Raw genomic sequence first — 26,814 nt, forward strand, 5'->3', positions numbered from 1 at the left:
GACATTCGCTTATGCTAACACCACTTGTTGTGAAAATAGCACGGGCTAGCTAGTTTTGGGAGTGGTAATCGAAAAATAGCCAGCGTTTGCAAAGTCATTGAAAAATAGCCATTGTTTTGCTGAAACACGGAAAGTTCCAGCATAACATGCTGGAATATGGAGCTTCTGCATAAACTTCTAGCATATTATGTTGGAACTCTAGCACACGGAAAGTTCTAGCATAATATGCTGGATTATGGAGCTCCTGCGTATAAATTTTCAGCATATTATGTTGGAACTCCAGCACACGCAAAGTTTCAGCATAATATGCTGGATTATGGAGCTTCTGCGTATAAACTTCCAGCACATTATGTTGGAATCTCATATATAAAAATTTCGAACTCAAACATATTATGCTGGAATGTTTTCGAATTTTATGGGTATTTTTGTTCAGATTTTACCTTTACATGAAAAAATGGCTAAATTTCGATTACTTTTGAAACTGTGGCTATTTTTCAATTACCAGTTGTACATCTGGCTATTTCTGATTTTTTTTTTCCTCGCTTGTTTCATTTTCTATAAATGAAATATGGAAAGATTATATTGAAAATAGTAAAAGCTAATTTTAACTTCTACTTCTAATATGACTGGAAGTTCACTTCTTAGGAATGCAGCTATCGTTTTTGGGAGGGAACAAAGTTAGAGTCCGTGAGAATGAATAACTCCGAAAATTATATTATTGATTTATTGACAATGAGACAATGAGTGTTATATATATAATACATGTTTTACTCCTACTATATATGGGATTAGGGTTATTTACATATAACTATTTAACTAACAAGCTAACACTCCCCCTCAAGCCGGTGCATATAAATCATATGTACCGAGTTTGTTACATATATAACTAATACGAGTGAGAGACTTGGTGAGAATATCAGCAAGCTGATCATTCGACTTCACAAATTTTGTAGCAATATCTCCTGAGAGTATATTTTCTCTGACGAAGTGACAGTCAATCTCAATGTGTTTAGTCCTCTCATGGAACACCAGATTTGATGCAATATGAAGGGCAGCTTGGTTATCGCACACAAGTTTCATCTGACTGATTTCACCAAATTTCAAATCCTTGAGCAATTGTTTGATCCAAATTAGCCCATATGTTACCATAGCCATTGCTCGATATTCTGCTTCTGCACTAGACCGAGCAACTATATTCTGTTTCTTGCTCTTCTAAGACACCAAATTGCCTCCTACTAAAACACAATATCCAGACGTAGAACGTCTATCAGAAGGTGATCCTGCCCAATCAATATTTGAGTATCCAACGATCTGCTCATGGCCTCGATCCTCAAACAATAACCCTTTGCCTAGAGCCGATTTTATATACTGAAGAATGCGGACAACTGCATCCCAATGACTATCACAGGAAGAATCCATAAACTAACTTACAACGCTCACAGGAAAGGAAATGTCAGGTCTAGTCACTGTGAGATAATTTAATTTACCAACCAGTCGTCTATAAACTTCATCCTCAAGGTCACCATGTAGAAAAGCATTCTTAATGTCCAGCTGATAGAGAGGCCAATGGCGGACAACATCCATGGATAGAAAAAGGCAGACTGATGCTATCTTAGCCACGGCAGAGAAGGTATCACTGTTATCGAGCCCAAATATTTGAGTATATCCCTTGGCAACATAACGGGCCTTAAGTCGATCAACCTTGCCATACAGACCAACTTTGACTGCATACACCCAACGACAACCAACGAAAGATTTACCTGAAGGAAGAGGAACGAGCTCCCAAGTACCACTCGTATGTAAAGCAGACATCTCATCAATCATAGCATGTCGTCATCCTAGATGAGACAATGCTTCACATATAGACTTAGAGATGGAAACAGAGGACAAAGAAGGTATAAAAGCATAATGGGGTGATGACAGACGATGATAACTTAAACCAACATAATAGGGATTAAGATTAAGTGTGGTCTGTATACCTTTGCGAAGTGAAATCGGTGTACTAGGAAGAGACAAGTCCGCAGTAGGAGCAGGGTTAGCTGCAGGACGTGAATCAACTGGTTTGATGCTGGATGCGGACGACGATTATAAGTCAAGAGTGGTGTTCATGTGGCTGGGGATCTAGGAGGAGAAACACTAAACTCTTCAACGGTTGGAATGGGTAAGACTTTTGTGGCGGAGGGTAAATGAGGAGATATAGTAAACTCCTCAAAGGTCGGTATAGGTAAGACCTCAGATATATCAAGGTGGTCAAAAGAGGTAAAGAAAGGTTTAGAATCAAAAATGTGACGTCATCTGAGATAAGGTACCTACGAAGATCAGGTGAATAACAACGATATCCCTTATGAATACGAGAATAACCAAGGAAGACACATTTGAGAGCACGAGAAACTAACTTAACTTTCCCAGGGGCTAAGTTATGAACGAAACATGTGCTCCCAAAAACATGAGGAGGAAGACAGTATAAGGGTGACTGGGGAAACAATATTGAATACGGTTCTGGATGGGAGATGAAGGCATCCGATTAATCAAATAATAAGATGTAAGAATTGCCTCGCCCCAAAAACGCAACGGAACATGAGATTCAATGAGAAGTGTGCGAACAGTCTCAATGAGGTGCCTATTCTTTCTCTCTGCAACCCCATTTTGCTGAGGGATATACGGACAAGAGGTATGATAAATAATTCCTTGAGAAGTCATAAACTGCTGAAACTGAGAGGATAAATATTCTAAGACATTATTACTGCGAAAAGTGCGAATAGAAACACCAAATTGATTTTTGATTTCAGCACGAAAATTCTGCAATATAGAAAACAACTCAGAATGATCTTTCATTAAGAAAATCCAAGTATATCTTGAATAATCATCAATGAAACTAACAAAATAACGAAATCCTAAGGTTGAACTGACTCTACTAGGACCCCATATATCATAATGAACGAAAGAAAAAATAGACTCTGCATGACTCTCAACACTATGAGGAAAAGAGGCTCGGGTATGTTTCCCAAGTTGACACGGCTCATAATCTAATGTAGATAAACTAGACAAACTAGGGACCATCTTCGGAAGCTTGGATAAACTGGGATGTCCTAAACGTCTGTGAATTAGGTCTGGAGGATCTGTAAGTAGACATGCCTTGGAGGGTTTGAGTGAGTTAAGGTAGTAAAGACCTTCTGATTCACGCCTTGTGCCAATCATCTGTCCTGTACTGCGGTCGCGCATAATAAAAGAATCATCAATAAAGTATATACCACAATGGAGGGAACGAGTCAAATGACTAACAGATGTAAGACTAAAGGGACAACCATGGACACAAAGAACAGAATCCAGAGTGACAGAAGATAGGGGACTAGCTTGTCCAACTGCTTTTGCTTTAGTTTGAAATCCATTGGCTAAAATAGTAGTGGGAAGAGACTGTGAATGCACAATATTTGACAAAAGTGATTTATTACCAGAGATATGATTAGAAGCGCCTGATTCCATGACCCATGGTCCAAGAATACTAGACTAGGAAACATAAGCAAAAGAATTACCAGCAACAGAGGCTACTTGTGGAGATGTCTGCTTAATTGCTTGGTACTGAAGGAACTCATTATATTCCTCTTTAGATAAAGAAAATCTCTGGTTACCTGTAGTCTCGGTCAGAGCAACATAAGCATTTTTGGGTGGTCGACCATGTAAAGAATAGCACACTTCACGAGTGTGTCCAAGTTTATGACAATAAGAACACTTAGGTCTAGATCTCCCAAAACGACCTCCTCCTCATCTATTCTCTATAGTTTGAGATGCCCGATTTTCCACTGTTCGTGATGCGAGAACAGAGGAGTCAAGTGTCTGTGATGAGATCACTGGGTGACTTGGTGCTGCAACAAGGCGAAATAATCGAGAGAATAATTCATCAACTGTAGGGACAGTCGGACTAGCCAAAATCCGGTCACGTACTGAATCAAGGTCACTAGGAAGTCCGGCGAGTGTAAGAACTAGAAACATCTTCTATAGTTGCTCTTGTTTCTTTTCAATGCTAGCAGAAATTGGCATCAACTTCTCAAATTTTTTCATGAGTGCATGTACTTGTCCCAAGTAAGTAGACATATCTGATTCATGTTTCTTCAAGCTTGTCATTCGCGACATCACATCATAGAAACGAGATATGTCATTAGTGTATAAAGTTCTTTTCCCAAACTAAATAACATGCCTGGAATGGGCAAAACAAAGGCATCAATTTGGAATCAATAGATCGCCACAAGATACTGCATAACTGAGCATCGATCTTTTCCCACGGTACTTTGTCCTTTTCATCTCCCTCACTAGCCTTTTTGGTTAAGCGGTCTTGAACACCTTGAACCTTGCACCACAACTCAACAGAAAAAGCCTAAGCTAAGTAGTTTCAACTTTCCATTAAGGGGCCCGAAGTAATCATGAAACTTGAATTTGCAGAACCCGTGCTTTTAGAACCAAATACATCAATTTTCAAAGACATCGTTGGATTGGAGAGAAGTCTAGAAAAAAGTAACAAAAATAATCAACTGTATTTTGCTGAAACAAGGAAGAAAACACTATTTTTGCCGGAAAATCACAGCTTCTGCCGGGAAAAATCAATGTAGCTGCCGGAAAAAATTGAAATTGATCAAAATAAAAATAAAATATAATGGGTAGGCTCGGAATTGATAGTCGAACGCACTGTCCAAAAGAAAATTCGTAAAAAACTAACCGGAACACAGTCCACGTGCCGGCGCATGTGATAGACGTGTAGCCGGCATCAGATATTCAACGCGCGCGTGACGGCGCATGTTAGGGTTTCTTCCGGGTTGGTTTCCTAGGGTTTGTTTGCCGGAGCCTTCCGAGTATGTTGGTGGTGTTGGTTTTAGCACAACACTCACCAATAGGGAGGTGACGCAATCAGATCTGGAAAAAGTCGCCAGAAATTGATTACAGTGACTGTCCGACCTTTATGGAGTTTCTCACCGATGCTCTTATACCATGTGAGAATTAATAACTTCGAAAATTATATTATTGATGTATTGACAATAATTCAATGAGTCGTATATATATAATACATGTTTTACTCTTACTACAGTCTCCTTTTGTCATTTTGTCTTTTTTTTTTTAGCCGAGGATTTTTCGGAAACAGCCTCTCTACTCCTTCGGGGTAGGGGTAAGGTCTGCGTACACACTACTCTCTCCAAACCCCATTAGTGGGATTTTACTGGGTTGTTGTTGTTGTTGTTGTTGTTTTACTCCTACTAGATATGGGATTAAGGTTATTTACAAATAACTATTTAACTAACAAACTAACATAGTCAACAAGGAAATAGTTCTAATTGAAAATTTTATTAATACTAGAATCAAAGAATCTTGTTTAAAGCCAAATAAGAATATGACAAGTTGGCCCTAGTAATTAAAAAATAATCACTATTTTATGTGGAGAATAGAATATGGACAAAAATATCCTAGTTGAAACACGAAAAGTTCCAGCATAATATGCTGGATTATGGAGCTCCTGCATATAAACTTCTAGCATATTGTAATTATGAAATTCCAGCATACTCATAAGTAAAAAATTCGAACTCCAACATATTATGCTGGAACTTTTTCGGATTTTTAAGGGTATATTTGTTCAGATTTATTTTTACATTAAAAAAATGGCTAAAATTTTTGTTCAAATTTTGTTCTATTACTTTTAAAACTATGACTATTTTTAATTAGCAGTTGTGAATGAGGTTATTTCTGACTTTTTACCAATTGGGAAATTTGGTTTAGCAAGAGTGCAAAACCACCCTGCAATTTAACACCCAAAACCTCCATCTTCTTCTCCACTGAGCTTTAATTTGTACTTTGCTACCTTTCTAACTCATTTCTTGCAGTGGAAGAAAATGGCCAATCTAAGAAGGGCTCTCCTCTTCACAATTCCTCGAATCCATAATGCTTCTCAGAGGAGTTCTGTTGCAAACTCCGCACTCCCCTCTCTTAGTCTTTACCGGTTAATATCTCACTTTACTCGTTCATTTATATTTGTTTTTTTGTTGCTCTCTTTGTACTATTCTAATTTTGTAGCGTTGAAGATATAATTAGGTATTCGCTAGTTATCCTACTTATATGATATCACAAGTCCTGCATTTGAAAGAAATTACCATATATTTGAGCTATGAAAAAGAATCAGACTCAGCACATTGAAGGGGCGTGTTGAAGACATAATTAAATAAATAAAAGTGGGTTCAAATTTGATAAACCTCGAAAATACTGAATTCTTGGTACCCGTTTCCTAAGCACACAATTATAACGAGTTAAGGGTAACCCGGTGCACTAAGCTCCCGTTATGCGCGAGTCCCGGACAATAAGGGCCTATTATACGCAGCCTTATCCTGCATTTCTACAAGAGGCTATTTCCACGGCTTGAATCCGTGACAGCAACTTTACCAGTTACGCCAAGGCTCCCCTTCACAATTATAACGAGTTATAATGGAGAAAAAGAATTATAAAGCTTGATCTCTACTAATTCGAGATTGAAGCTAGTAGACTGATTGATCATACTTGCTTTTGTTTTTATTTTTTAGGCTTTTTCTATCATTTGAACTTGTTTTCAATCTGATGCTTTAAGCCTTTTGCTGATTATATAGTTCATACTTTAGGCCGTTTTCTGATTATAGAGTTCATACTTGCTTTCTATTTTATCTTTTAGGCCTTTAGCTGGCACATTTTCGTGTTTCTTTACTTCCAACGAGAATTTTCAGCCGATTGATTTTGATCTCTCCAGTGAAGAGAGCAAAAGACGGTTGTTTAACAGGTTAGTAAAATTGTGTGGTGGGTTCTTGCTCCTTTAGTCGGTTTATCAGATATTAATGGGGTGTATATATTTGGTATGATTATAGACTTCGTTACCGGAGCAAACAAAGAGGGTTCTTGGAGCTGGACCTTGTTCTAGGAAAATGGGTGGAGGATCATATTCAGTCCATGGATGAATATGGAATTAAGTCCCTTGTTGATATTCTTGACCTGGTAATTGATTTGTTTTCCTTTGTCGTGTTTTGTTTAGTGCGGTAACAACAACAACAACATCAAACCCAGTGTATTCCCACAAGTGGGGTCTGGGTAGGGTAGTGTGTACGCAAACCTTACCCCTACTTTAAGAAGGCAGAGAGGTTGTTTCGGGTAGACCCTCGCCTCAGGAAAGATAAAGGAAAGGGGCAATGACAAGCAAACCAATCAGAAAACCCAACGAAAACACAAAACTAACACTAGGTAATGCGTTTGGTTGGTGGAAAACATTTCACTGTATTTGATTGTGCATAAAGTGCGTGATGTTCCTTGTGTGTTTAAGCGGTTTGTGTTTAAGTGATTTTTGAGTATTAAAGATTGAAAATCATGTCATATTGATTGAAACAAGTGATTATAGGAGAATGACTTCCGCCATAAAAGGGAAGTTGTTTTCCTCCCTTTAGTGGGAATTATTTTTCTTTTGGAAATTATGTCCCTGCAAAAAACATTTTCCACATTTCAAGGTAACATAACACATTTTTCAAGAGAACACTTCCAGTCATTACCAAACACAGCTGGTCCTTTCTTTACCCTTTTCTCTGCCAAGGAGTAAATCAAGGTTCTCGGTTAGTTTTGTTCATCTAATCTGTAATGGTTGCTTGACGGATATTTAAGGTGAATGAGGTATGCATAAGAAAGTAGGTCGACTTCCTGACATAGGCTGATGGGAAAATGGACTAGAGGCTTGTCATGACATGGGCTTGTTGCAGTACTATCAAAGGCGCGCTTAAAACACGCTTAAGCCCTGAAGTGAGCCTCAAAACATGCTGAGTGCTTCGCCTCGCTTAACGGGCGCTTTAGTGTTGTCATCAAGGCTCTAAGACATACTTTTTTTTTCTAATGAGAGTAATCCTGAAGAGGCAATACTAAACAATTGATATTTCACTTAATCATAAATTTTCTTCAATTTCTTTGTCTGTATATTTGGTATTTATGCTTATAGATATTAGTCTTGGACTATACATACTTATCTGTAGTTTTTATCCATTTGCGCCTTTCTTCATTAAAGCGCACACTTTATTTGCGTTTTGCGCTTAAAGCCCCAACAGGCCGTAAAGTTTTTTTGCGCTTTTTGCCTTTGATAACACTGGCTTGTTGGAGACTATACTTGTAATTTCTTCTGTATCTTCTCATTAGCATAACACCTAAAGGTTAGTCATGGCCTTGAAGTATACCATCTCTATGTTGCTCACTCTAATTGCAAATGTCAAGAAAACTTAAGGAATATTGGAGCTTTGCCAGAAGTATTTTCACTATTCGAAGTACAAACACTTTATGGCCTATATAGATTACTTACGGAAGAAAGTATTCTTTATGACTATTTGCCTCTTCCCTTTTTCTTCTCTCCTTCAAACAAGAGAAGTGAAACATTATATAAATATGTTCCCAGATGGAAGCATGCAAGAGTTATGTTTGTATCAGGTAGACTTAAGAGGTCAGACTTTAAACTAAATCTATTTGGAGGGGACCAAGTCACTCTTTGTTTATTGTTACCCATTAGCATAGTTACCAAACACTGCCTTTTCTTTTGGCGTAAGAAGAATATTGTAATCGATATAGCCTACTGGTGAATCTTTTGTATTCCTAAAATCAGTTGGAGTAAGACTCTCTATTGTACTTTTTTATTACCTTCTTGATACTCATTAATAAACCTTACCTTTACATAAAAAAGAAAGAAAAAAGATAGTTACCAAACAGTGAAATGTGCTTGTAGGCACTGGAGCTGTGGGGACATAGGGGAGGGGTGGGGAGTTTGAGAAATCTTAGGGGTAAGTTGAGTTGCTAATGGCTGTATTGCTTAAATACAAACCATTAGGAAGAGTGTGAAGATCTATGGGTTGAATGTGGCTTTCTGTCCAGGTGTCAGTTTTTCTATGTTTCTCTAACAATCCTTGTAATTGTATCGATGACGGCGCTCTGGAGAAAAATGTCCTCAAACACTTTGCTCCACAGTAAAGATATTTGCTTTTGATAGAGCAGAATAACAGCCGAAGATCTATCGGAAACAGTCTCTCTGCCCTTCCAGGGTAGGGGTAAGGCTGCGTACATCTTACCCTCCCCAGACCTCACTTGTGAGAATTCATTGTGCATGCTGTTGTTTTTATAGAGCAGGATAACAGAACTAACATTTAGCGAAGCTACTTCTCCTACATGAATATGAGTTTGAGCTGGTTTTATTAAGTTTATTTGATTCATGGCTGCAGGAGAATCCAGATTTGTGGAAGGGGCTGACTGGCCAAGAGCAACCACCAGATGCAATTAGCACAAATTCTGTGAGAACCTAACAGAATTTCAAGCTTGTCCAAGCGTTTTCTTTTTCCTTTTTGTTCTTTATTGACTGTGCTTAAGTTAATAAGTTTACGTGTTCTAGGTGTTCTGGCATATGTTTCTTTTCATCTGATCTCTAGCCAAGGGTCTATCAGAAACAGCCTCTCTGCCCTCTTTGGGTAGGGGTAAGGTCTGCGTACACATTACCCTCCCAGACCCCACTGGTGGAAATTTACTGGTTTTGTTGTTGTTGTTGTTGTTGTTGTTGTTCTAGGTGTTCTCTGCTGTGCGAGAAAAGGTTATGAACAACCTTGGCAAACATGCTGCTCCAGAGACTTGTGCAGCTGCAGGACAGCCTTGGGTTATAGGGTGAGATGATTTCAAGAAAGGCCGAGACGGGCCTATAGCCGGGAATCAGTAGTTCAGTTTGAGCTGGAAGATGTCAAAGAACCGGTATTCTTTATTAGTTATATGTAGAAACGAATTAATGTATCCTCAGATTTTCTGAATATTACATAGCATCTAAGCTTTCCATATTAAATAAGGTTCATTGAGAGGTTGATAATTGTTTGAGTGACACTCCATGCTCAATGACTAAAGATCTTAGATCCGCCTTGACAGTTATATATTTGTTTGTTTAGTGAACCAACGTAAGGTGATTTTCCGAAAACCACAGGTTTGGGATGTAAAAAGAGTTTCATTATGAGTTCCAACCTGCTGCTCCTGCTTCTAGCTTTGACGATCCAATAAATCCTTTAAATTTTGCTACTCAAAATGAGGAGGAAAGAAATAAAGGGATCTCTTATCCTCCACGAGTGATATCTTATTATATATTACATTAATTTCTTTACTAGTTTTACCGCTATGTTTTACTTTTGATCTTAAGCTATCTGTAGATGACAATTATCATTTCTTGTTGTAAGAATGCAGTAGGAATTCCATTTAATAAATTGCAAATTGTTGATGTATAGATTATAGATGAAAGAGCTTTCAGTCAGTGATTCAAACTGGATTAGTGTTACTCGTCTTCCAATTTTTCGACAAATTGGGAGATAGGAAAAGAGATGACGGAAGAGAAAGAATACTTGACTATGGTTAAAATTAATTAGCACTATTAGTTATCAAATTAATCTGGTTTGTTAATTTTCTAACACAATGTTAGTGGCACAGGAGTACACTGGGGAACCAACATAGCTGTTTATACAACAAATCCTACAGCTACAAAAATGAATGTGCAATCGTCCCCAGTCGTCCAGAACTACAACAAACCCTACAGCTTAAGATTTTGTAACATGTTACATCCTCTGGATGTTACAACAACAACAACAACAAACCCACCCAGTAGTTTCCTACAAGTAGGATCTGGGGAGGATAAGATGTGCGCAGTCTTACCCCTACCCCGGAAGGGTAAGATGTTGCATCCTCTGGATGTTGTTATCAATAAAAGATTCTTCACTTGATCGAAAAACTACATACTTAAGATATACAGTTCACATTAATTCCACACCTTTGACGCGACTTTTAAGGTTGAAAGCCAAGATTTAGTGAATGCAATAATCTCCAGTACCAGCTTCTTACCAAGGTTTTAGGTCGCCAACTGGACCAGCAGTCCAGTTTAAGATCTTCTCCCCAGGACTCAAGTAAACGCTCCTATCGTGTGGCAGTTTACGAGCAAGTCCATTCAATATTTGATGGAAAGCATCACCTGGTTGAGCAGGTTGTGGAAATAACATAGCCTGCTTCATTGAAGGGTTAGCAAGCAATCTCTGCTTCCTCAATATTTCCTCTGGTGGAATAGAAGTGAGAATAGTATCCAAATTTGGGACGTCCTTCTCGTCTACAAAAACACCAATCTCTTCCCAGGGGATTGCATCAGCAAATGGCAAGACAATGTCATCTGCAATAATAACAGGGATGCAACCGAATATAACTGCTTCAACCAATCTTGGACTCCACGGAGCCCACCCAAGTGGACACAAGCAAAAGATGGCTCGCTGCATGTCTTCGTAGTAGGTAGTTGGATGTTCCGTAGAAATGTCAAAGAGAGGATTGTCTTTAAAGTTCTCCCATACTGCTGCCCGTGCACCTCTGAGAAGAGAAATAAGAGTCAGGTGCCTTGTCATAAAACATATTTACATGTTTGGGAGGTAAATGGCAGTCCGGTGCACTAAGCTTAAGCTATGCGCGGGGTCCGGGGAAGGGCTGGACCACAAGGGTCTATTGTACGCAGTCTTACCCTGCATTTCTACAAGAGGCTATTTCCACGGCTTGAACTCGTGACCTCCTGGTCAGCGACTTTACCAGTTACGCCAAGGCTCCCCATGTTTGGGAGGTCAATGAAGAAAATCAAAATGTTTTTTTCACGCGTATTACGATTTTGCAGCTTCCCTTGTGATGTTATCTAAGTAAACGTTTTAACCATCTTTCAGAAAAGAAACACCATGATCTTATCATCTTGATAATTCTACAGGATCACTTAAACATATTAATTAACTTGGTGATCAACATTCGTGACTTCTTCGGGAAGTTAGTTGTATACAATCTATTTAAGTTCCAGCATTCAGAATCAAATGTGATTTAATCATAGAGATTGAGACATGGGGATACCTTGCATAGTAACCACCTTCTGGATCATTTCCTACATCATAGAACAATCCACGAAAGTAAACAAAGATGGATCGTGGAATATCTGGAGGGATGAAGTGGGACTGCATTTTCTGCGGAGGAGCATAGGGAGGAATTGTAATTGAACCATCCTTTAAACACACATGATTTCTTTGTCCAAAAGTTTGAACCAGAGTTGCACGCTGGAGCAATGGAAGAATTCCCCTCCCGATAGCTTTTTCCTCCTACAATTTGCACGAAATAATCAGATGCAACCACACACTCTCAGTCAAAAGTAAAGATAGAAATCTATAATAAGGCACTGTGAGTAATCCCTTGGGATTTCCACGACCATTTTAGTGAAATCCAGTTTAGTTAAATATAAATTTGATGTATCCATCAATTTGTGTGCTTTGTGTGTGCAGAGAGAGAGAGAGAGACAGAGAGAGGACTTAATTCTCACTTGATAATGAAAACAAGCAGCAAAATCGTGTGGGACAATGAAGAAGTGATCAGCACCCTCAGTCCTATTCCAATAAGGCCAGTTAGAAGCAATAAGTTGTATTGCGCTCCTCATCATTCGTGGCGACTTGAAGGGTAAAGGAAGGCCATTTGGTGTCAGGTCACAAGTGGTATAAACAGGGGTGTAGAACCAATCAGCTTCCTCAGGATTAAGGGTTCGGACAGGGCTAGATAAGAGGAAACGATGCATATAGATCTCCGCAGCAAACATGTGGCTGAGACATCGTGGGTCTTTCTGAAGAATTTTCTTGTTGTATTTGCTTGGAAGCTCATATACAAAAACTTTTAACCTCCCAACTGGATCATCTTCCAAGACATCACCAGCACTACCTGAATTGCAGAAATGAAAGGAAAAAGTTGATGACTTCAGAGAGTTCAAAGCAAGTATTCATGTCCTTATCGGCTAACCTAATTTAACAAACTAAAAGACTAAATCAAGTAGTCAGACATGCAAAGTGACAGATAGGGAAATCATACTCTATAAGCCTTTAGTCTAAACTTTTTAGCATCTTAGAAGGCTTAGAAGAATCTAATTATATTTAATTTTTGCAATATATTTCATATCACAGGTGAATTTTTCAGGTGGGTAAAAAGGTGTTGTTTTACAGTCACAAGATGTCACTTAGGTAGCACTTGTAACATTGAAATGATTCACCAACATATTATCTATCATTCATCCACGGCCAAACCGCTGAACTCCAGAGTAAATATACACACATGAACCAATGTCCTAATGGGATTCTTGGAATTAAACCCCTCGGAAACTTTTGGCAGTCTAAAAGCATCAAACTAAGTTTTACTGAAATCAGTTCCTTTTAAGCAAAATTGTGAATTCATTATATCTAAAAACAATTCAGCAAAATATGAACTAACTCTGTTAATGGTATGACTTGAGGGAAAAAAACTATAAACAGAAATATCAACATAAAGTTTCCAACCTTCTCTTTTTCCTTTTAGAGTGAAGAAAATTTTCTTTAGTCATCAAACCAGAAAATACACAAAAGGGAAGATCAAGTGTTTTCACTTTCTAAAAGAACACATGATTAACTTTATTAAATAAGAGAACACTGAAACACAAACTCTCCAGCGCCCTGTATCAATGCAAAGCTGTGAGAAACACAAATAGCTAGAACCAAACTAACTCTTCCAATTCTTAAAATCTAAAGCACAAATAGTTGTGCAGCAACTTAGATATCAGATGACATACATAGCTTAAAGACCCTCTCTCTTTAGAGGCAAAATCCTGGGAAGCAACATCTATTTCATGCTTTCCTTACCAAAAAAAGAGGCAAAATCCATCACTTCTTAAATCAAGGTCTAGACTTTAGATTTAAGATTTAAAACCTTCTAACAGAAGACCACCATCCCCAATACCAGTCAAATAACTTACGCCTCTTGAACCAAATTGTCTACTCAGTACTCTTCCTCGCTCTCTTTAGTTGTACTACACGCTACCATAGTAAGGTAATAAATCCTTTAAAATTTTGAAAACAGTTGAAAGGAGGGGAAAGATCACCTATTTCTTTTCACCTATTTCTTTTCTTCTTTTTGTTTAATGAAGAATGATTGCCTATTTCTAATCCATCACCCCAAACCAATATAAGTTGAATTGATACCAAGGGTTGTAAATGAGTTTATCAAGCTGAATATCTAGATGTCTCATATTGAATTGAGTCAATTATCTACAAACATGAAGTTGACTCAAATTCTAAACTTTGATTCAAGTCCAATACAAACACTAAAACATGATGAGTTCCTTAACTGAAGGTCATTTGAGACCCAAGATTTATACTAAAGTGTGACTAAAAAATCAACATTTTTTGAACTCCAGATTAACAATAGATCTTATAGGCCGTTTTTTGTGCCTCTTCAGAACTCTAAGATTTAAGTGTAAAAGAAAATGGAAAAAAAAAAACTCACCAAGTAAAAATATTACAACTTAATTTTAACATCCTATTAACTTAGAGATTGACTAAAGAACTTTCAAGAAGAATACTTCACTATTTGAACTCAGCTTAGTTCTAAGGCAAGCTTGGATTTTTAGCTGATTTTTAATCAATATTAACCAAGCCTCATTAAATTTTGACCCATCTATTTATTTAAAGCTAAAGATTTTCTGGATCTAAATAGTCTTATGTCAGCTGAGAACAAAACCCTAGCTTGTCATCTGACAGTTAGCGTTTTGGTAACAAGGATAAATATTACTATATGCATTTCCCAACAAACCCACAAAAATTAACACAAAAATAATGAAACAGACTTTAAAAAGTGAATGTAATTTCATTGATCAGCAACAGAGTGATAGTTACCTGAGATTCTCTCAGTATGCTCGGTTCTATGAAATTTGAGGGCTTCAATTCCCAAAAGGAAAGTAAAATAAAGAAGCCAAATAAAACCTAATCTCAAATTCCTCATATTCTACCGCCTCTCTAAATCTGTGAGTAAAACAAATCTATATAGAATAACCCAAAAGAACTAAAGATCAAAACTTTAAAGGATATGTTATAGGAACAAAAAAAAAAGAAAGGTGGCATTTTTTTGTTAATAAAAGGTAGGAGGAATCTATAGTTGAAGTGTCAATAGACAGAGTAGTTGTTAGAGAGGCATTTTTTCTTTTTTAACAAAGACAGCTTACAGGAAAAGAAAATGAAATGCTAATGTAATTTGAACATTATTGAGAAAATAATAAGTTTGAGAGAAATTTACTTCAAGAAACAGAGAGGAAGGAGAGAGAGGTTAGAGGAGGTTTGGTTTGGTCTTATAGTTTGGTTGTCAGTTCTGTTGCATGTGTTGAAATAGATTTTTCCAATTCCCCATTTTTCAATGGCTTGTATAGGTATAATGCCAATCGGTCTTATAGTTTGGTTGTCATTTATGTTGCATGTGTTAGAAATTCTTATAAAATATAACTCAAATTAATAATATGAAACAAAAAAAAACAAGCTAAGAGATATAGAGAAAAAGAGAGGAGAGATTTTTATTTGTTCTTCAATTGTGTGTTTTTTTCTATCTATTACAAGGCTTTTATATAGACATAAAAAGTGAAGAAAATATATCATTGAATATGTCATTAAACATAAAAAATATGTCATTGAATATGTCATTAAGCATTTAAGATGATGATCATGGAGGAAGAGTAGACATTCATCATAATTTGATATTTCTTATAACACCCTCCCTTGGATGTCCATAGATAATGTGTCTCGTTAAAACTTTATTAGAAAAAAAAATTCTAGTGAAAGAAAAAGAATACACATGTTTAGAAATACGTTTTTTGGTTGTTTCATTAAAAACCTCATAAGGAAAACCCAGTGGGACAAAACCTTGTAAGGAAAAAAGAGCACAACGCGTATTAACTCCCTCTGATGAGAGCATCAGTTCACATCCTTGAACCTTTGCATCCCAATTTTATATACTAGTTTCTTGAAGGTTGACGTCGGTAGAGATTTAGTGAATAAATCAGCCATATTATCACTTGAACGAATCTGTTGCACGGTGATATCACCATTCTTTTGAAGATAATGTGTAAAAAATAACTTTGGTGAAATGTGCTTTGTCATATCTCCTTTTATGAATCCTCACTTCAATTGGGCTATGCATGCTTCATTGTTTTCATACAAAATTGTGGGTAGTTTGTCACACTCCAAACCACATTTGTATCGAATAAGATGTATTATAGATCTCAACCAAACACATTCTCGACTTGCTTCATGAATAACAAATATCTCAGCATGATTAGAAGAAGTAGCCACGATTGATTGCTTAGTCGATCGCCAAGATATGACAGTGCCTCCACATGTAAACACATAGCCTGTTTGAGATCGAGCTTTGTGTGGGTCAGATAAATACCCAGCATCGGCATAACCAACAAGATCGGGATTGCAATCATTATCATAAAATAAGCCCATATCGGTAGTCCCTTTTAGATACCGTAATATGTGTTTGATTCCATACCAATGTCTCCTTGTAGGAACAGAGCTATATCTTATTAAGATATTAACTGAAAAAGTTATGTCAGGCCTTGTAGTGTTAGCAAGATACATTAGTGCACCAATTGCACTAAGATGTGGTACTTCAGGACCAAGAAGCTCTTCATTCTTTTCTTGAGGTCGGAACGGGTCCTTATTCACATCAAGTGATCGAACAATCATCGGAGTACTTAATGGATGTGCTTTATCCATGTAAAACCGTTTTAATACCTTTTCTATGTAGGCAGATTGATGAACAAAAATCCCGTTTGCCAAATGTTCAATTTGCAAACCAAGACATAATTTTGTCTTTTCGAGATCTTTCATCTCGAATTCCTTCTTTAAACAATCAATTGCCTTTTGGAGTTATGTAGGAGTTCCAATAAGGTTTATGTTATCAACATATACGGTAAGTACAACAAACTCCGATGTTATTTTATTTATAAAAACACATGGACAAATGGCATCATTTATATAATCTTCCTTTAATAATAATTCACTAAGGCGGTTATACCATATTCTTATTGATTTCTTTAGACCATACAAAGATCTTTGCAATTTGATTGAAAACATTTCCCTGGACTTTGAATTATGTGCGTCAGGCATTTTAAATCCCTCAGGAATTTTTATGTATATCTCATTATCAAGTGAGCCGTAAAGGTAGGCTGTAACCACATCCATTAAATGCATGTCAAGCTTTTCATGGACATCAAAACTAATGAGATAACATAACGTTATATCATCCATAACAGGAGAATACGTCACTTCATAATTGACACTAGGCCTTTGTGAAAATCCTTGTGCAACAAGGTGTGCCTTATATTTTGGTACCTCATTTTTCTCATTCCTTTTACGTACAGAGACCCATTTATAGCCAACAAGTTTAACACCATTATGTGTTTGGACTACAGACCCAAAAACTTCACATTTCGCAAGTAAATCCAACTCAGATTGGATTGCTTCTTGCCATTTTTGGCCAATCACGTCTTTGTCGACATTCTCCAACAGAGAGGTTTAAGATCCTTATTATCTTGCATAATGTTAGATGCAACATTGTATGCAAAGATATAATCCACCACTATATTCAATCGATTCAAATTTGTCTCAATATCGATTGGATTTATTGATAGTTCCTTATTTTCTTGAGTCTCAGGCTCATCGATATCCTCATGAATCTCAGGATTAGTTAAATCATGGGTTTCTTTATGAGACTCTTTCGTAGTGTCATCTTGATCATTTATTTTCCCTTTTCTAGGATTTCGATTCTTAGAACCCAATGGTCTGCCATGCTTTAGGCGTGCTTTTGACTCATTAGCTATGGCATTAAAAGATTGTCCAACAGGGGGATATCAATACGGATTGGAACATTCTCTGTAGGGATATGTGATTTCGTTATCCTTTTCAGATCCGTAAATGCATCTAACATTTGATTTGTTATTTTCTGCAAATGAAAAATCTTTTGCACCTCTTTTTTTTACAAATAGAGGCACGTGGATCAAGATGAGACAATGATGGATTTTTTCACAAAAATTTCCATTTGATTTCACTAATTTCTCCCCCTAATTTTGGGATAAATGCCTCATCGAATCGACAATCTGCAAATCGAGAAGTGAACAAATCTCCTATTAATGTTTCGAGGTAGCGAATAATGGAGGGCGATGCAAACTCAACATATATTCCTAACCTTCTTTGGGACCCATCTTGGTGCGATATGACGGTGCTACATGCACATATACCGCGCATCCAAAAATTCTTAGATGGGATATATTAGGCTCATGACCCAAAACTAATAGTAACGGAAAATATTTATGATAATTTATCGGTTTGAGACGAATTAGCATTGCTGCATGCAAAATGGCATGACGCCAAACTGAAGTGGTTAACTTGGTTTTCATGAGTAATGGTCTTGCTATCAATTGCATACGTTTAATCAAAGATTATGTAAGGCCAATTTGAGTGTGAACATGAGATACAGAATATTTCACTTTTATCCAGTTGATAAGCAATAATCATTACATGCTTGGGATAAAAACTCAGTGACATTATCAAGTCTAATAGACTTAATTGGATTGTCGGGAAATTGTGCCCGTAATCGGATTATTTGTACCATTAATTTTGCAAATGCAGGTTGCGAGATGTCAATAGGCATACATGAGACCATCTAGAAGATGCATCTATTAAGACCATAAAATATCTAAACGACCCACTAGGTGGGTGAATAGGTCCACAAATATCCCCTTGTATACGTTCTAAAAACGCAGGAGACTCAATCCCAACCTTTGTTGGTGATGGTCTAATAATCAACTTGCCTTGATAACAAGAAGTGCAAGAAAATTCATTATTTAAAAGAATCTCTAAATTCTTTAATGGATGCCCATTTGAGTTCTCTATAATTCGTCTAATCATAATTGATCCGTGATGTCCCAATCGATCATGCCAAAGTATAAAAGTATTGGAATTAGTAACCTTTTGGTTTACGATAAATTGTGCCTCAATTTCACTAATTCTTGTCCAATACAAGCCACAAGATAAAGATGGGAACTTCTCAATAATCCTTTTCTGGCCAGAGACATTCTTGGTAACGATGAGATATTCGAGATTATTCTCATCTATTGTCTCAATATGAAATCCATTTCGTTGGATATCATTAAAACTCAACAAGTTCCTCTTCGACTTGGAGGAGAACATTGCATTCTCTATGATAAGTATTGTTCTCTTAGGTAGAGTTATAGTAGCTCTCCCAGAGCCTTCAATTAATTTTGTACTACCATATATTCATCAACATCTATATGGTGAATATCTCTTTTAAAGAGAAAGTTATACCATTATGGTCATGGTCAAAATTAGATGTAAAATCTGTTTCTTGTATTATTGTTATCCTTTAATAATCACATTACCAAAATATTTTGGCGTACAATAGGTACGTGACCAATAACTATTCATGCCATAATAATGATATTATTTTCTTATTTCATCTCAAAACTCCTTCTCGAGGTGAGTGTGGTATATTTACTACCATTAACACGTTCATATTCTTGTAAGAATGAATATGTATTCATAATGATTATCACATTGTTTTCACATTCACTTCAGGAATGGAACATAATAATCCATGCGTGCTTTATAAAATCTCATGCCATATCAATGGCAAACATCACTTTCACAAAGTGACGGATTATTTTGAGAGTCATTATTATTCTCATTACCATAATGATGACGATTATAATTTCGTCCATTACCACGTCCACATCTATTCATACCTCCACGGTAACATCATGTCTTATTTTAGACTTATGGGACGGGTTTTCACTATTGGTGGCGATTGAACTTAATTTGCATATGCGAACTTTCATTAACTGAACTCAATCAAATAAAAAGTATCAAGCAAATATAGAAAAATACATAATCAATTAAAATTTACGTGTCCTTTGTGATAATTATCCCACTTTAAGATGGAAGAAATATGTGATAAAATAAAAAGAAAAAATATATGCTCTCTCAAAAGTTTTCACTTCGTGTTTCTTAATATTAACACATAGGAACATAATACTTCTTATAGGAAAAATATTTATCGTTCTTTACACAAAATTCTTACATGATTTGATGAACTTTCAAGAAAAGCTTTTCCGTAAAGAAAGTTTGTTCATGTATGGAAACATAAATAGCAAAGTGTAAAGAAACTTGAAAACTAATTAGAAAAGGCTAACCGTGATGGCCGAATATATGCTGGCGTTGTACACCTTATATCGTCATCGTTCTTATCATATTATTAACATTAAATGATGCTACCGGTACTGACCGCATCATAACAACTCAGTTGGCTAGAACTTCATGCTGATAGCGTGTTATAAAATATAACTCAAAGTAACAATATGGAACAAGAAAAAACAAGCTAAGAGATATAGAGAGAAAGAGGGGAGAGATTTTTATTTCTTCTTCAATTGTGTGTTTTTTCCTATCTATTACAAGGCCTTTATATAGGCATGAAAAGTGAAGATAATATGTCATTGAATATGTCATTAAACATAGAACATATGTCATTGAATATGTCATTAAGCATTTGAGATGATGATCATGGAGGAAGAGTAGACAACCACCATAATTTGATATTTCTTATAGCAGAAATAGATTTTTCCAATTCCCCATTTTTTAATGGCTTGTATAGGTATACTGCCAATATGAAACACTATAATTGGTCATTTAGTACGCGGACTAAATTATTTCGGGATTATAATCCTGAGATTATAATTTCAGTACCAATTTATACCACATGAAAGATGGGATAAAATAATATCACATTTGATGGGATAAGGTGGGATAAGATAGGATATCCTGGATTAAGTTTGGGATTAAATTTATACCTTATTTGGTTGACAGTATAAATTTATCCTACCTCCAACCAAAAAAAAATATAAATTTTATCCTACGTCTTTATCTCACATTATACCTCATACCAAACGAACCCTAAAAGAGGTAATTTCATTTGACAAGGACTACTTTTTCGTTAGAAGGAAAAATAACACATCTCTTTTTTTGAATTTTTTTTAATTCTTAATATCTTTATTTTACCTCTAATGACACTACTTCTTGGGAGACCCACATGATATAAAGGTTTACTCTTTTATAAGGACGAAAAATAAATATATATATATATATATATATATATATATATATATATATATATATATATATATATATATATATATACTTACATGTCAAAAGGTTTTTAAAAATTTCTTAGATTTCTTACCCCAATCATATAATTTCAAAAATAAGACTGAGGGAGTATATATTATATAATTATGGTAATACGGTGAGATATCCTTTTTTTACATGTTAAGTTATATAGATGAGATAATGTAAGTTTTACACTATCAATTTAATTGATTATAGCAGATTATTATTTCATTTTCCAACTTATCAAGCTTGATATAAATAGTTATATATGTTATAAGTCAACTTAACATAACAACACTATCAATATACAACATAAACTTTTTAATTTGACCTTGTGGATGGCAAGTCAATTCAATAGAGGTTGATTATTATGTTTTTAATTTTAATCCCGATCATTGTTTTTTTAATTTGTTTTTCAACAGCTTCAGTTTGACTTTTAGAACATTTTTCCTGCTTGAAAATTTTCTTAAAAGTTTCATCAAAATTTGGCATAATATTTAAAAATATTTTTCTTGTTTGAAGATGTCTTTAACTCTTTTCAATTTAGACAAAATGGCAAAAGATCTAGCCGAGATGAAAAAGAAGTACAAAACGTTTTACTCCAACCCATAGCTTCTCTAGCTTCGTACAAAGATCATTCTAGATTTGATTTCTCTAGACATGCATATATCATAAATTAAATATGTTAAAATGTATATCCTACTAGCATTTTGTAGAGAATAAATTGCGTCAAGAAAATAATCGAGACCCAAAAATATCGCAACAATCGTATTATTTGATTTCAAATAATATGAGTGTACAATCTCTATTCATCTTCTGATTCTACTTTTCTCATATAAATTCAAGGGCCGTTGAGCTTGATCTTGAATTTGAATTTGATTTATCCGTCGCGAACACTTTGATTGTTGCCACGAACGATGATCTTGAATTCAACTAGCACAAACTTTGATTTGAATTCGTACTCCTTGAATCTTGATTTGTTCTTCGTTCTTGAGCCTTAACTTGATTTGTTCTTCGTTCTTGAGCTTGAACTATTGAACTTGTGGAGGAACTTGCAGCGTTTGATCCACGAGCTCTTTATTGCTTCTTGTTATAACTTTTGGTGTGTTTTCTGGGTTATGAAGACCCCCATTTTATAGTTGTAGGAGGGGAGAGTTATGATAAGAACAAGCTTTTTCCGACCAATCAAATTGAAGTGTGATAAGGCTGCGTTTGGTTGGCCAGAACATGTCACTTGCACACGTAGCGCAATTTCATTAGCCTTTTAATGTGACTCGGCATGCCTTGTCATTTTGACACGTGACATGATCTCATTGGCTCTTTCGTTTGACTTGGCGTGCCACATCATTTGACACGTGGCACTGGGGCTCTAGGAAGATGACATCTTGGGCCTAATGAAGTGGGTTCATCATTCGTAGCCCAATTAAATGGGATAGCCTAATAATATTGGACCTTTATTTAAATCAATTTAATTAGATTTAAATAACTAAGTCAATATATATTATCCCATAATATTTAATTGGGCCAAAATATATTTAATTTGAGATTAAATCCAAATTTCTTAGAATAAAATTTTAATTGCCTACAAAGCCCCTGCTTCACGACTTGTCGGGTAGAGATCTATTGCACCTCTAGGACGAGGCTCGAAGTATGAATGTGTTCAGACATACTTCCTCCAAGTGAGAGTTTATGAGACATTAATTCTTGTAAAGTTTATAGGCTCGCAGATTATACAACACATTGAGCATTCTCATAATAGGACAATCTGCTTTTGCACAGTGGAATCAACGCACATATTTAAAGCTTTGGGCTTAGTGGAATCAATCAGACCCAACATACTTATGCTTAAATAGAGTAGTATACTCTCAAATATTGGTTTGATTAGATTAATCGTCATAATCTGCTCACCTTACTTTTAGTCCGAGAATTTTAATCTTCCAATTCCCCACAATAAATAAACGTGTGCATTGCTTAGGACACTAGAGACCAGGACTGCTTTAATTGCTAGAATCCTACTAAGAGTCAAATTCGACATTTACTTACACGAAAAAGTTAAAGATACCTCCTCTGTAATTGATCCCACATCGGTAATAATCTTCAGCAGCCGCCTTTCGCAATTTATAAATAGGTACGTGCTCTTTCGTTGCTGAACATAAACTCACTTGGAGGTATATGCAAGTGATACCTCCTCTGCAAGTGATATTTGCAAGCCGTTTGAGTCAACCTTTCCTGTGAAGGTAATCTTTTATAGGTGTATTTTTTTGTTTTCTCCTTGTCTGTCTTTTTTTTTTTTTTTTAATTTATTGTTGTTGTTGTTGTTGTAGGACAAACAAGAAGGGTAAATTCATGATGGCATATAGATGATTAAATCTACAACAACATACAAGAGGATAAATCCATCGCAACATATAGACGGACAAATCTCCATCATCATATAGATGGACAAATTCACATCAATATATAGACGGATAAATCCATATCAACATATAGACGGACAAATCCCCATCACCATATAGACGAACAAATCCACATCAGAATATAGACGAACAAATCCATATCACTATATAGATGGCCAAATCCACATCACTATATAGACGGATAAATCCATATCAACATATAGACGGATAAACCCCCATCAGCATATAGACGAACAAATCCACATCAGTATATAGACGGACAAATCCATACCACTATATAGATAGCCAAATCCACATCACTATATAGACGGATAAAGCCATATCAACATATAGACGGACAAATCCCCATCAGCATATAAACGGACAAATCCACATCAGCATATAGACGAAGAAATTCACATCCTATATAGATGGACAAATCCATAAAGAGGCCAACTTAAGGTGCAAAGGGACTTAAACGTCCACCTTAAGATTGGAAAATTATAGTTCCTTTTAAGGAAAAATCCTCGAAGAAGCCAACTTAAGGTGCAAAGGGACTAACATATCCATCTTAAGATTGGAAAGTTATAGTTCCTTTTAAGGACAAACCCACGAAGAAGCCAACTTAAGGTGCAATAATTCTTTTTAAGGATAAACCCGTGAAGATGCCAACTTAAGGTGCAAAGGGACTAATATGTCCACCTTAAGATTGGAAAATTAGAAACCTTCAACTTGAAGACTTGGTGGACTTGACGACATCGACTTGAATATTTGGCGAACTTTGAAGACTTGGCGGACTTTGTAGACTTCAACTCGAAGACTGACAAAAACCTGAAGAGCGGTGGACTTTTAAACTTCAACTTGAAAAATTAGCAGACTTGAAGACTTTAACTTGAATACTTGGAGGGCTTAACTAATTCAACTTAAGACCAGAAAATTTGAGGACTTCAACTTAAAGACCGACAGACTTGAAGACTTTAACTTGAAGACTTGGGGGGCTTAACTAATTCAACTTAAGACCGGCGAATTTGAGGACTTCAACCTTAAAGACCGACGGACTTGAAGACTTGGAGGACTTAAATATTTCAACTTGAAGACCAGCGAATATGAAGACCGGCAGACTTAAAGATTTGGCAAACATGAAGACACAGTGAATCCCCAGGCTTCAAGAAAAATATTTGGTAGCCTCTTAAAAGACTATAATTGTCCCATTGAAGACATTGATTTACCATGGAGGCTTTCCTTTCTAATTCATATGAGATCCAAGGTTCAACAGAAAAATGATATTTCAGCCCGATTTTCAAGTGCTGGTTGAATGAATTACTTCCACCATACTTCATTTGGACAACGATTGGGGCAATATATATCTTTTGAACTCATGCGACTGAACTCAGAATGAAACTCTAAGCTGCCTACATACCTAGGTGAAGAGGATCAAGTCATATCGTAGTTCAGAATGGGTTATTTTATTTTTAATGTCCTAACTTTTGCCTATGCTGCCTCTTTCGAGGTTTTCAACCTAACGGAATTTTTTTTTGGTCGTACACAATTTATAATCTAGCTCCAGGAGTAACATGCAGTTTATGCTCTTGCGTTAAGGAGCATGACGATTTATAATTTAAGCTCGTATTTTGAGGAGCTTTGCAACCTGAGATTTTGCTCAAATTTGAAGAGCTTCATGACATGCAGTTTAGGCTCGTGCGTCCAGGAGCGTTGCAACTTGAAGATTTTACTCAAATTTGAAGAGCTTCATGACATGCAGTTTAGGCTCGTGCGTCTAGGAGCGTTACAACTTGAAGATTTTGCTCAAATTTGAAGAGCTCCATGACATGCAATTTAGGCTCGTACGTCCAAGAGCGTTGCAACTTGAAGATTTTGCTCAAATTTGAAGAGCTTCATGACATGCGATTTAGGCTCGTGCGTCCAGGAGCATAGTAATTTGAAGATTTAGCTTCAGTTTGAAGAGCTTTGCGACTTGAAGTTTTTGCTCGAATTTGAAGAGCTTTGCAACTTGAACACTTTGCTCGAATTTAAAGAGCTTTACAATTTAAAGACTTTGCTCGAATTTAAAGAGTTTTGCAACTTGAATACTTTGCTCGAATTTGAAAAAACTTTGCGATTTGAAGTCCTTGCTCGACTTTGAAGAGCTTTCGACTTGAGTCTTTGCTTATATTTGAAGAGCTTTGCGACTTGAAGACTTTAATCGAATTTGAAGAGCTTTATGTCTTCAAGATTTAGTTCAAATTTGGGGAGCTTCGTGATATACTGTATGGGTTCATATGCCAAGAAGCATTATAACTTGCATTTTAAGATCGTGCGTTGAGGAGCATTATAACTTGCAGTCTAAGCTCGTGTGTTGAGGAACATAGTGACATGCATAGACTCTTCGGTTTCATTTTCGATTGAAAACTTGCCCTCATCCTCACCTTCTCATTCTTTTTCTTCTTCTTCGTAAGGCTCAAAGACGGGTAGCCCTTGGTCTGCACTTATGGCCATATTTAGTTCCATATCATGAGCACGAGTTGCTAGTTCTTCAAATGTTTTGAGCTTTATGCCTTGTAAGATATAGGGAAGACCCTAATGCATGCCTTGAATGCACATTTTGATGCCAGAACTTTCGCTAAGGTGATATTTGCAGTTGAGGCTTAATCTCCTCCAGCGGTTGATGAAGTCAATAACTGGCTCATCCTTTCCTTGATGAGTGTTTGTAAGTTCGATCATACTTATGATGCGTCTTGTGCTATAGAAACGATTGAGAAACTCTTGCTCCAACTGCTCCCAACCATCGATAAAATCAGGTTCGAGATCTGTGTACCAATCGAATGCATTACCTTTGAGAGAACGAACAAACGGTTTGATAAGATAATCACCGTATGTTCCAGCATTGTTGCAAGTTTCAACAAAGTGCGCTACGTGTTGTTTTGGATTTCCCTGACCATCAAATTGTTGCAATTTAGGAGGTTGATAACCAACATGCATCTTCAAGTTATCAATTCTTTGCGTATACGGCTTTGCATATGTGGCATATAATTTGGACGACGACTCAGGCCTATCTTTGATAGCCTCCATGATGAAGTCATTTCATTTCTCAACGGGAATCCGACCTTCGACGGAGACTTGGATCTCCTTGGTTGTCGTTGCTTGCTTTTCTGAAGAGAATCCTTTTTCTTGCGACCTTTGAAAATTTAAAGGTGTTTGTGTGGATTCTCCTTCTGCCATACTATCCAATTTGTTTGTTAACTTGAAAAGTTTAGCATCTTGATCATGCATGCGCTTTGATAAGCCTTCAACTGCTTTCGTCAAATTTGCATATTGTTCTTCTATGGTAGAAGCTTCAATAACCA

The 26,814-nt window shown here is 36.4% G+C and overlaps 2 protein-coding genes across 3 annotated transcripts; one reads left to right on the forward strand and one right to left on the reverse strand.

Annotated features, from left to right (window-relative positions):
* The first annotated feature begins 5,761 nt into the window (after window positions 1-5,761).
* LOC104101807 (succinate dehydrogenase assembly factor 2, mitochondrial-like) lies at window positions 5,762-9,973 on the forward strand. 2 transcript variants are annotated; one of them, XM_018772645.2, is made up of 5 exons: window positions 5,762-5,980; window positions 6,680-6,784; window positions 6,870-6,996; window positions 9,240-9,308; window positions 9,578-9,973. In XM_018772645.2, exons 1-5 carry the CDS (start codon window positions 5,874-5,876, stop codon window positions 9,674-9,676), a joined length of 507 nt encoding a protein of 168 aa, XP_018628161.1. In that variant the 5' UTR covers window positions 5,762-5,873; the 3' UTR covers window positions 9,677-9,973. The 2 variants fall into 2 exon arrangements, with proteins under 2 accessions (XP_018628161.1, XP_018628162.1); XM_018772646.3 differs by lacking the exon at window positions 9,240-9,308 and having other exon boundaries at window positions 5,764-5,980.
* Window positions 9,974-10,417: 444 nt separating this feature from the next.
* Window positions 10,418-15,197, reverse strand: LOC104101808 (probable beta-1,4-xylosyltransferase IRX10L). Its single transcript, XM_009609331.4, has 4 exons — window positions 14,739-15,197; window positions 12,371-12,759; window positions 11,911-12,152; window positions 10,418-11,391 (listed from the first exon to the last, which is right to left on the reverse strand). Exons 1-4 carry the CDS (start codon window positions 14,842-14,844, stop codon window positions 10,878-10,880), a joined length of 1,251 nt encoding a protein of 416 aa, XP_009607626.1. The 5' UTR covers window positions 14,845-15,197; the 3' UTR covers window positions 10,418-10,877.
* Window positions 15,198-26,814: the final 11,617 nt, after the last annotated feature.

Source organism: Nicotiana tomentosiformis, chromosome 12 (genome assembly GCF_000390325.3).
Source record: "Nicotiana tomentosiformis chromosome 12, ASM39032v3, whole genome shotgun sequence".
Lineage (NCBI taxonomy): Eukaryota > Viridiplantae > Streptophyta > Magnoliopsida > Solanales > Solanaceae > Nicotiana > Nicotiana tomentosiformis.

Coding starts and splice junctions, on each gene's coding strand:
- LOC104101807 (XM_018772645.2), top strand. CDS start 5,874: ATGGCCAATCTAAGAAGGGCTCTCCTCTTCACAATTCCTCGAATCCAT. Junction 6,785..6,869: donor AAAAGACGGTTGTTTAACAG/GTTAGTAAAATT, acceptor GTATGATTATAG/ACTTCGTTACCGGAGCAAAC. Junction 9,309..9,577: donor ATGCAATTAGCACAAATTCT/GTGAGAACCTAA, acceptor TTGTTGTTCTAG/GTGTTCTCTGCTGTGCGAGA.
- LOC104101808 (XM_009609331.4), bottom strand. CDS start 14,844: ATGAGGAATTTGAGATTAGGTTTTATTTGGCTTCTTTATTTTACTTTC. Junction 12,760..14,738: donor GCATACTGAGAGAATCTCAG/GTAACTATCACT, acceptor TCTGCAATTCAG/GTAGTGCTGGTGATGTCTTG. Junction 12,153..12,370: donor CTGCTTGTTTTCATTATCAA/GTGAGAATTAAG, acceptor TGCAAATTGTAG/GAGGAAAAAGCTATCGGGAG.